The sequence below is a fragment of the Delphinus delphis genome, chromosome 1 (genome assembly GCF_949987515.2).
Source record: "Delphinus delphis chromosome 1, mDelDel1.2, whole genome shotgun sequence".
Taxonomy (NCBI): Eukaryota; Metazoa; Chordata; class Mammalia; order Artiodactyla; family Delphinidae; genus Delphinus; species Delphinus delphis.
Window position 1 is genome coordinate 130362376 of NC_082683.1, and position 11913 is coordinate 130374288.

The 11913-nt window shown below is 38.2% G+C and overlaps 1 protein-coding gene across 2 annotated transcripts; it reads left to right on the top strand.

Moving 5' to 3' along the window:
* CACYBP (calcyclin binding protein) lies at positions 1 to 11234 on the top strand. 2 transcript variants are annotated; one of them, XM_060034333.1, is made up of 6 exons: positions 1 to 244; positions 4131 to 4350; positions 6201 to 6297; positions 6524 to 6623; positions 8195 to 8292; positions 9997 to 11234. In XM_060034333.1, exons 1-6 carry the CDS (start codon positions 224 to 226, stop codon positions 10151 to 10153), a joined length of 693 nt encoding a protein of 230 aa, XP_059890316.1. In that variant the 5' UTR covers positions 1 to 223; the 3' UTR covers positions 10154 to 11234. The 2 variants fall into 2 exon arrangements, with proteins under 2 accessions (XP_059890316.1, XP_059890325.1); XM_060034342.1 differs by lacking the exon at positions 1 to 244 and adding an exon at positions 385 to 535.
* Positions 11235 to 11913: the final 679 nt, after the last annotated feature.

Consider the following 11913-nt stretch of genomic DNA (forward strand, 5'->3'; position numbering starts at 1 on the left):
CTTGGGCTCGGGGGGCGGCCTCGAAGGACTCGCGAAGGTTCTAGAGGCGCCGCGTGCGGGAGGCGGGCCGAGATCTCTCGCAGGTTCGGGTGTGCCCTCAGGCCGCGGCCACTGTGAAAGGTGCCGGTGCTGTCTGCGCTCGGGGTGAGCGCGGTCAGTGCGGCGTTTGCTGTTCTCGCCCCTGCACCGCTGCAGCTGGGGCCTTCCCTCACGCAGCCCGAGCATGGCTTCAACTGTGGAGGAGGTAAGGGGTCCGGCCTTCATCTTCCTCGCTCGCCCTTCCTGGAGCTTTCCGCTCCGTCTCCCGCCCCACCGCCGTTTCCCGTGCGGAGCTGCCTGCCTAGCGGCCGCACGCGACACCTGCCTGTCGGACCGCCTTCCTGCGTACTCGGGTTCCCGCGCTTCCCCTTGGCCTGCCACCCGCCCAGCTGCAGGCGCCCCGTTGCCGACCCGGCCACTGCGGGCCTCGGGGCCTTCGCTTTCCCCGGAAAGTTGACGACCGATGCCCCCGGCTCAGCCTTGGTCGGCGGTGTAGGTGAGCGGGGGTATGTGTCGTGGTTCCCGGCGGCAGGTAGGTCCGATGGTGGACCTGAGGGCTGGTCACCTTCACGTTATCCTCAGGCCCTTTCCGCCCGCGTTACACTGGCCTGAGGACGTGAAGCGTTGTTAAATTAAAGCTGATTACAAAAACTGAGTGTCGTTCCATGGTAGAGGGCAGTTGGAAGGTGAGAAGTCTTCGGTCCCAGCACTTAAATTCTCTTAGTCATCTTTTCTCTACACAGACTTTGGGCAAGTTATGGTGGTTCTCTGGGTCACAGTATCCTTTTCATAGGGTTGTAAAGACCAAGTAATAGTTCTAAATGTTCAAAATAGTGCTTGACAAAACAATCTGCTATAGGCGTTTTTAAAAATAAATTGTAAAGTTAGTTGTAACTAGTGGTGGGAAATAGCTTTTTCTCTTTTAAGCTCTTTAAACAGAGGCAGCTTAACTTTTTTGGAGACTTAGTTTGCACAGGTACAGCATGGGAATAATAAACTTGGATTGCTCTTTTTTTGACTTAAGATGACAGTACTGTTATTCACAGTAAAGTGTTGGGTATCCATTGACTAGACTTGTTCTCTGGAAATCTTTTTGCTTAATATGAACAAGAGTGGGAAATCTCACATTTGACTTTTTAAGTCTGAGAATTTGCTTTAAATGAAGAAAAACTATGTGTGTTATTCTGGATAACTTGACACAAGTTTGTTAGGTGTTAAAGATTGGCCTTGTGGTACCATGTGCCCTGAGGAAAGAATCTCTGAAGTGACTTTACAGTCTTACATTTGGCGTGTTCAGTATTAATCCTCTTTAAAGTAAGGGGCTTTCTAATTGCGGTGTATACATTTAGGGACACTTTTTTTTGTTTGAGATGAAACTCAGTTTTTAACCATTTTAAAGTGTATGGTGCAATGCTTTTTAGTATATTCACAGTGTTTTTGCAATCATCACCACTATATAATTTGAGAGTATTTTCATCAACCCCAAAAGAAACCCATTAAGTGGCCATTAAGCAGTCACTTCCCATTACTCCTTCCCATTCAGCAGCCACCAGTCTACTTTATGTCTCTATGGATTTGCCTATTCTGAGCATTTCATACAAATGGAGATTTACAATGTGTGGCCTTTTACTTTTTGGCTTCTTTTACTTAGCATAATGTTTTCAAGTTTATCCATGGTGAAACATGTATTTCTTTTTATGGCAGAATAATCTTTTTTATGGATATACCACATTTTGTTTATTCATAAATTGATAGACATTTGGATGATTTCCACTTTTTGGCTATTATGAACAGTGTTGCTGTGAATACTTGTGTACAGCTTTTTATGTGGATATACGTTTTCAAATCTCTGTGTATCTATCTAGGAGTGGAATTGCAGGGTCATATGGTAACTAACTTCGAGAAACTGCTAAACTCCTTTCCAAAGTGCATCTTTACATTCCCACAAGCAGTGTATGAAGCTTCCGATTTCTGCACATCCTCGTCAACACTTGTTATTTGCTGGAGTTTGTTGTTCGTCATCCTAGTGGATGTGAAGTGGTGTGGTGTATCATTGTGGATTTAATGTGCATTTCCTTAATGCCTGATGACGTTGAGCATCTTTTCATGCGCTTGAGGGCCATTTGTCTGTCTTTGGAGAAATGTCTGTACAAGGTCTTTGCCTATTTTGAGGCACTTTGGTTTTATTGCTTCCTAGTGAAGAATTTGGAAATAGATTAGAAGAGAAAGCTTTAATGTGTTTATGGATAGGGATAAAAGGGAGGTGTGATTTTGCATAAGGAAAACAAGTGAATGCCTAGATAAATTAGGTAAGAAATGCTGTATCTAAGGCATCTTAAATATGTGTACAGGAAAAGCACCAAAGGGATCAATTTTACTGGTTTCAGATCTGCAAATAACAGAGAAGAACTGAGGAATTACCTTAAACAGGCCTGCTGTAAATTGCTTCAGACTTAACAGTGGATATCTTATTTTTGTAGTACTGTAGAGCCAAACTGGCTGTAAAGAGGGCCTGGGGATCTCTTGCTTAATTCTCAGAGTTCTCTTCTGAGTCTCCTAGAAAAAGGATTCCTATTCCAGTCAAGAAGTAAAACCTTTTGTTTAGAATCTATACGTTTACTTTTTTTTTTTTTTTAACTAAATCCTTACTCTGGAAACAAAATATACTCATTTAACATTTTAATTTTTTTTTCATCTTGTTATTAGAATGAATGTGAATTTTGAAAGCTATTATAACAAAAAAGATTGCTTTGCACTAAAAGCATCTTGGTTCTATGCTTTAAAGATGAGTTTGCAATTTTTTTCTTAGTAATATGAGTTTTGGGAGGTGGGGATAGAATTTGGGCAGGAGACTGGGCACAGTTGGACTTTTTATACCAAGTTAGCAGTTACAGATAGGTGAAACAAGGGCATCTGAGTTAAATGAGATAAAAGACTTGGGATAAAAGAAAAGCATTTGTTTTTCTGGTTTGCATTTTCTAAGACTCAAGAAATCTAAAGACTTTCGAGCTGTACTTTGGATATTATACTAAGTTACCAAGCATTTAAGGATTTTTATATTGAGCCTTACATGATCTCAGGCTATAATGTCAAAGCCTTCCTGTCAGATTGCTAGCTAGTATCAAGCCAGAATGTAAAGTCATTTTAAGAGAAATGAATCCCTTGTTTATAAAGATCTCATGCATTTGCAGTAAGTCAGAGGGTAACTGGAAAAAAGTTTTTAAGCCCATTAATTTTCTAACAGTGTCTTTAACTCTTAAATTAACACAATGTTGACTCTGTCTCTAGAAAGTAATAGAAATAGACTTGGGTAGGCAGTGTATTGGCGTGAGAAGAAAAAAACAGGTGGCTTTTTCAGTGATCCAGGAGTGCATTGCACGTTGGATTGTTTATCCAGGTTTTCATTCTCTACTGTGCAACCAAGTCCCAGACTTTTGACAGTAAAATTAACCAGGAGCTTTAGAATTAAGAAGTTGTCTAACTTCTTAGAAGAAGAAATATGTCTTTATTTTTTTATCTTTTGTCTTAAAAATTTAAACTTTCTTATGTGTATTACTAGGGGTAGGAAGATCAGTGAGGACGCATCACTGACGGAAAGTAGAGTATTACCTCAGTCAAGTTGCTGTAGCATTTCACCACACTTACCATGTACTCACTCATCTCTTTTATTTCAATATTTAAAAAATTCCTAATATCTCTTGACTAGGACTGGATGTTACAAGGAAATTCACGATTCCCTTTTGTTGGATTTCTTCATGTTATAATCAGAAAATGTTTATAAATCACACTCGTATCTTGTAAATAAAATGTTTTAAAACAAAGGTAGATAACAGTCTACCAAACTGGAAAAATTTGGCTTGATTACCTATTGTTACTTCAAGATTAAGTTTTCCTTTTTAAAAGAAAGGAATCTTGAGTTATTTACAATTCAGTAGGCTGGAGGAAAGAATCCTTGTTGCTACCCAACCCTAGGAAATTTAAATGAACCTCCTATTCTTAGCTCTTATTCAGTAAATTGAAATGACCGATATGCACAATATCAAACTATTGTCTTATTTATCATAGCTAACTTATCTTTTATTTTAACACAGCTACAGAAAGATCTAGAAGAGGTGAAGGTGCTGCTGGAAAAAGCCACTAGAAAAAGAGTACGTGATGCCCTGACAGCTGAAAAATCCAGGATTGAGACAGAAATCAAGAATAAGATGCAGCAGAAATCACAGAGGAAAGCAGAACTTCTGGAAAACGAAAAGCCAGCCGCTGTGGTTGCTCCTATTACAACAGGATATACAGTGAAAATCAGTAATTATGGTATGACTCGCCCCTACATACAGCTCTATACAGTTATTTCTGCCTCTGAGCAATGTATTCCTTAGTAGTGACCCACTAACAAAATCAATTTTTTAATAGTCTTGAGTGTTTGTTTTTGGTGATTTTAAAGAGAAGACCCATTAGTTCTTATTTAATAAGATGCTTTTTAAGATATTAAAAAGAAAATGCTGCATTCTAAAAGCTAATTAATTAATAAGAGAGCAAGATGATTAGTACAATGGTGAGTAGCAGCAAGAAGGAACCTATTCTGAAATATATTCAGTATATATGGACACAGCTTTTTGTTTTGTTTTTCTTCCTGTTTTGCATTTCTGTTTGCCAAACAATCACCGATATTAACTGAGGAAGAGAATCCAGTTATATTCAAACAACATTTTTGAGCACCTAGTATGTGCCTTTATTGTACTTGGACTTGTGGATACACAACAGTGAGCAAGACCCAATCCCTGTTCATGGTGTGGTTGGGACATAGACGTACAGTTAATGCCATAACAATGTCATAATACCATTTTCCCTAAATTGATTATAGACTTTTTTTATTTTGGAAGCAATGCAACTTGAAGTCTGAGTAATGAGCTCTCACGAAGGCAGGGACAGTCTTATTTTCCTTTGTGCTCACAATATCTAGCACACAGTAAGTACTTAATATTTCATTAACTGAATAGAGATTTATGAAGTATTATGAGAATATAGCTGATAAAGTAATTCTGCTGGAGGGGAGGAACAGTCAGGGAGAATTAGAAGAGACATTTGAGTTTAAAAGGTGAGTTCGTCAAGTATGAAGAAAAGAAGGGAATTGCATGAGCAAAGCACATGAGTAGAGACGTGAAACGCATCATGCGTTTTGGGTATCGTCATAGCAAAAAGCAGTGTGTGTGTTGTGTTTAAGTGATGTACTGCAGTACTATAGGAGATACGCTATGTACTTCGTTGACGATAGGAAAGTGGTCTGAAGGTGGTAGGATTCTGGCATAGTAACTAGGAACCTAAATTTGTGTTTAGGGAGAAATAGTTATCATTGTGGAGGATGGGTTGAACGGATGGTAAGTAACTAAATGAAGTACAGAACCCTCTAGAACATCTTTTTTTTTTTTATTATTAACACTAGATTTCTATAGGACTAAGTAAGAAAAAGTCATATAGTACAATAACTAGATAAATATATATTTTATTATATGATGTGCTTTTTATGTTACATTTGTGTATTTTCTGTTAGCAGAATTCATATAGGTTAGAGACTAGCTTGATAATAAAAAAATGAAATAAGTTCTAGATATTGGTAGGTTAATTAAATTGGCAGATTTGGATGAATTTGACTCTAAATTTATATTCTGCTTTATCAGGGAAAGGAATTGAGGAAGCTAGGTTTGCATTTGTTGAACTGCTTAGAGAAGTAGAAATGATTATGGAATTAGCTAATACTGATTAGACAAGCTGATGTTTAGCCATCCAGCTTGGTGGAGATTATCAATATTTAGGAATAGGACAAAATTATATCCATAAAAAGGGGAAATGAGCTACAATTAAGGAAGTATTTAACGATCATATTGCTTACTCTAAGGAATAAAAAGAACATGGGCTTTGTGTTCAGTAAACCTGGATTTGAATCCAGGCTGTTTCACTAGCTAGATGCCTAACTTTGGGTAGATTACTTAACTGCTTTGAAGCTCAATTTTTCCATCTAAAAAGTTTCTTATATCTTTCTTTCTTTCATGTTTCTATTACTAGATTTTTATCTTAGTGAGTTTTATTATGAGCTGTGTGCATTTGCTATTCCAGAGATAGTATCAGACTTTATTCATGGTCCATTTTTTGTTGTTGTTAACCAGGATGGGATCAGTCAGATAAGTTTGTGAAAATCTACATTACCTTAACTGGAGTTCATCAAGTCCCCGCTGAGAATGTGCAGGTGCATTTCACAGAGAGGTGAGTTCTCATAATGGGGAAGACAGTGCCTTATTATGGGTTCTTTTCAGCTTCTAAAATTCTGCTTAAATTTAAAATTATCCTTTACATCTGCTTTAAAGGTTGAGTCTTATCATCTGGGATGGCCAGGTGCACATCCTAAAGTAAAACTGGCTTTATTTCCACAACGACTGAAGAGCACCTTTCACAGAACCAGAAAGATAAAGTGTTCACTATTGTGTTGTAGGTCATTTGATCTTTTGGTAAAGAATCTAAATGGGAAGAGTTACTCCATGATTGTGAACAATCTCTTGAAACCCATCTCTGTGGAAGGCAGTTCAAAAAAGGTAGGTTTACTTTTTTGTTGTAATATTGTCATAATTGTCATAATATTTTTTTCATAATATTGTGAAACCTCATGAAATTACCTGGCCAGTTTAGAATTAAGATGAACTAGAATTAATTTATCCTGTTGCCTGTTTTGTAAATAAAGTTTTATTTGAACATATCAGTGCTCATTTGTGTATGTGTTGTCTGGCTACTTTTGTGTTTCAGTGGCAGAGTTAAGTAGCTACAACAGACCGTGTGGCCCACAAAGCCTAAAATACTAATTATCTAGCTCTTTACAGAAAAAGTTTGCCAGCTCCTGCTCTAGAAAAATAGATTATAAGAATATTGCATTAGAATCAGGAGGGTGTTGAATAAACTGAAAGTGGTTAAGAATGAGACTTGAGGTTTTTTTTTTTAACTTTTATTTATTTATTTATTCATGGCTGTGTTGGCTCTTCGTTTCTGTGCGAGGGCTTTCTCTAGTTGCGGCAAGCGGGGGCCACTCCTCATCGCAGTGCGCCGGCCTCTCGCTATCGCGGCCTCTCTTGTTGCGGAGCACAGGCTCCAGACGCGCAGGCTCAGTAATTGTGGCTCACGGGGCTAGTTGCTCCGCGGGATGTGGGATCTTCCTAGACCAGGGCTCGAACCCGTGTCCCCTGCATCGGCAGGCAGATTCTCAACTACTGCACCACCAGGGAAGCCCAGACTTGAGTTTTAATGCCAGTTTTATCACATATTAATTGTGACCTTTGGCAGCTCACTTAATCACTTTATACCTCAGCTTTCTCATTTGTACAATGGGAATAATAATTTGTTTTACAAAATTGAAATAAACTGTCTTTGAAACAACATTATTCATTTTTCACTAATTCAGATAATCCTTCTGTTCCTACCTAATTTAAATAAATGAAGTTTAATGCCCCTGGTACACAGATGTGCCATTCTGCTGTCTGTGTTTACATAGAGTTATGTAGCAGCTTAAAGGTAATATTAGAATATAATTTAATGATTAACTTGTGACTCCCTGCTCCCTTCTTTGTCCGCTAATCACATGTTGAAGTATTACTCAAGAGTCCTAGAGTTACGTGGATCATTGTTGAAAGGGCTGTATATTCTTGCTGTTTCTGCTCACCTTGCAAACTCCCTAACCGATACTGCCTTACATGATTTTCTGCCTGTCTGACCCCTCTTACTGTTTTATTCTCTCCTTCAATCATCAAAATCCAGCCATTCCTCCTCCTTGTTTTCAAAGACAAGACACCAGAATCATCTCTTCCTGTGTCAACTGTCTGGAAGGCCCTCTTTCCTGGAGCTTGGGCCACAGCTCACATTTCACCCCCGAGAGGCTTTCCTAGTGAAGTTCCTTCCCCAATACTCATTAACATCCTCTTTGTCTTGATAGCATCTAGTATTTGAAGGAATTAGTTTGTGTATGATTTTCCAGCCTATTCATAAAAGTATTACTAGCACCTAAAACTGTTACTGTACGTAACAGTAACTCGAGTAATTGAGTAAATAATTATTTTCTAAATATTCATGCCTATCTCCATGTGTTCTAAGTTGTACCTGTTTTCCACTTTTCTTCCAGATCAAGACAGATACAGTTCTTATCTTATGTAGGAAGAAAGCAGAAAACACACGGTGGGACTACCTGACTCAGGTTGAAAAAGAATGCAAAGAGAAAGAGTGAGTCTGCTTTCATTTATTTAAGAATTATAATGTATTCTGTGCTAGGGTTGTAGATGTTCATCAATAATGGAGGTGTATAGTCTGCAATTTGACCATTTACCTTCTAATGTCCTCTGATTAACCCAGTTAGTTATATCTGCTTTCACTTGTCAGAGGGCACCCGAAGAGGGCATGTATCTAGCAAGTTGCTTTTTAAGGAGATCTTTGTACTTGTGGTTGGTTATTTTGTGCTGGTTCTTAACCCTGGGCCAGTGGTGCTGCTATATAGGTGCTGTGCTCATTCTGAGAGATTCCATTTCAGTAGTTCCATAGTAGCCCAGATACCCATATATGGTTTTTTAATTCCACAGAAGTTTCTGATATATAGTTAGAATTTCACTATCACTGGTATAGAGTGAAAAAGAGAATATTTTTATCCTCCTTAATAATGGCTATTCTGAAAAATGTTTATTCAAAGATACTTCCATCCTAGGTAAAACATTCCTCTGCTTTCCTGCAGTAGTAATGTACTACGTTGAGTCAATTAGCCATCCACATTTCTCTCACTCCTCCCTCCCATAGCCAGTGTGCATTTGGGATGTGGTTGGCTAAGGTGTTAGGCATTACCTGTGGAATTGCTTTTAAATCTAGAATGGATTACCTGAGTATAGGAACCTGTTTTACTGTTACTGTATCCCCAGGGTCCAGTACAGAATCTGGCACTTAATAAATGAGCTAAGTGAAAAATTAAGTATAAAGTTAATGAGCCCAGTTTGCACACTGATTGAACTAGAAGTGTTGACTACATTGAGGGCTGTGCTTTTATACCACCAGGTCCAAAACTCAGGTATCTCAGGTTTAAGAGAAGGCTTTTCTAATTAAAAAATATGAGCTTCAGTATGTGTCCATATATAACATATGTTTGTTTTTTGTCAATGAAATTGTTTTTCATATTATATGAGGAAACATGCTTTTAAGAAAATTAAAAGTTTAGAAAAGTAAAAGCTTATTTCTTTACTTTTCCTGCTAAAAATTAACCTAAAATCCCATAGTCCCAAGATAACCCGTTACCGTTGTTTTAAAAATTAATTAATTTTTGGCTGTGTTGGGTCTTTGTTGCTGCACCTGGGCTTTCTCTAGTGCGCCGAGTGGGGGCTGCTCTATGTTGCAGTGCATGGGCTTCTCACTGCAGTGGCTTCTCTTGTTGTGGAGCATGGGCTCTAGGATGCACGGGCTTCAGTAGTTGTGGCATGTGGGCTCAGTAGTTGTGGCTCGTGGGCTCTAGAGCACAGGCTCAGTAGTTGTGGCGCCCAGGCTTAGCTGCATGTGGGATCTTCCTGGACCAGGGCTCAAACCCATGTCCCCTGCATTGGCAGGTGGATTCTTAACCACTGAGCCACGAGGGGAGTCCCCCTTAACCATTTTTGATGCCCATTCTTTGATGCACTAAGTGTGGTTATATATTGTTTAAGATGAATCTGTACATGTTTTGATTGTCAGAGTATGTTTGGATACTCTGTCTTCCTCTTACCCCCACTCTTGTACGTCCTACATACTAATTTGTCTCTTTTCATACTTAGTAATCATACCTATAAAATTTGTTAGTAAATGGGATTATTTATATATATTTCTACATTTTATATATTATTATTACTATTATATGTTTCATGTACATTATATATATTCCTCCATTATTGATTGCGTGTGTTTTCTTTTTAACAGAAAGCCCTCCTACGACACTGAAACAGATCCTAGTGAGGGATTAATGAATGTTCTAAAGAAAATTTATGAAGATGGAGATGATGATATGAAGCGAACCATTAATAAAGCCTGGGTGGAATCAAGAGAGAAGCAAGCCAAAGGAGATACAGAATTCTGAGACTTTAGTCTTTTTGGGAACTGTGATGTGGAAATATCGATGTTTCCAATGAGGACATGTTGGTGAGCTGCACAGATAAATTTCACATATAACTACTTACACAGTCTAAGTAAAGGCAGTGAATTCTCCATTTCCTGTTGGAGGATTTATTTAAATAAAATATGCTTATTAAACAAACACTCCCTCCAAAGATGGTTTCCTTAGTAACCGGGTCATTTTATTCAAGAAAAGGGTAATGTATTCTAGTGTGAAATGTAAAGAAACAAGTCTTACCTAATGAAAATGCCACATTGTGTGTCTTGTTCAGCTAAGAGGTAGAAACAAAAGTTATTGCTTGCCTTCCAGTTCTGACATCAGCTCCCACCAATGTAAGAATAAAAATAAAACGTGAATTTTTGCATAAAATGCAAATTCATACCTGTGTTTCAAGGTTGTTACAGAGATTGATCTATTCACAGCTTAAGTAATGTATATACCACGAATTAACATGCCCTAATAATCTAATCACAAATATTTTTCTCTAGATTTAAATATAGTTATGAATAAATTAGAACTAAATCGAAACTTGAGAATACACATATTTATATAGTACCAGTAAGTGGGTTTGCCATGGATCAGATGGCTTGTAAAAACAATAACTGTAAAGTAAAATATGAAATCCATCTATTGTGCTGAATAAAAACCTATCATGTAGCAGATGTCCAGATGTATGTCAGAAAAGTCAGGCTTTTAGGGGAATTGTTTATTTCAGAGGGTATTACTCCCCCTAAAATCAGAAGTAAGAGCAAGAAAGATGCCTGTGATTTCCATAACTATGTTGTATTGGAGCTATTTGCCACTGCAATTAGAAAAGAGAAAGCAAATTAAATGCCTAGAGAAGAAATCCAAAACTGCTACACTTAATAAGAGAATTTGGTAAAAGTACTAGGGTAAAGTTCGGTGGGGTTTAAAATTAACATAAAAAAACAGCCAATATGTAGGATAACTATTACTAAATATTGAACACATTGTAAAACCTCTGTAATTAAAGCTGTGATGTTGGCACATGAATAAACAGACCAATGGAACAGAATAAAAAATACCCAAGGTGTATGGAAGGTTTAGAATACAGTAAATAGCATTTCACAACTATGGGGAGGAGATGGGCTCTTATTGAGATAACTAAAAATAGCCATATGGGTACATTCCAAACAGATCAGAAAATCTAAATGTAAAAGTGAAGCCACATGAGTACTGAAAGACTCCATCGTAACCTCAGTGAGGGAAAACTATACTATGTGACTTACTTAAAATCTAGCTGTAACAAAGCTAAATATTGATAATTTTAACTATGTAATGTTTACATGGCAAAACCCCCCCACAATTACCAAAAACATGACACATTGAGAAAATTCCAAAATTATTAACAAACACTTCATTAGTAAAAGGAATGTAAGTGACTTTTTTTTGGTTTGTTTATAACCTTTTTGGCTGTGTTGGGTCTTCGTTGCTGTGCATGGGCTTTCTGTAGTCGTGGCGAGTGGGGGCTACCCTTCGTTGCGGTGTGCAGGCTTCTCATTGTTTGGCTTCTCTTGTTGCAGAGCAAAGGCTCTAGGCACACGGGCTTCAGTAGTTGTGGTATGTGGGCTCAGTAGTTGTGGCTCACAGGCTCTAGAGCGCAGGCTTAGTAGTTGCGGTGCATGGGCTTAGTTGCTCTGCAGTGTGTGGGATCTTCCTGGACCAGGGCTCAAACCTGTGTCCTCTGCATTGGCAGGTGGATT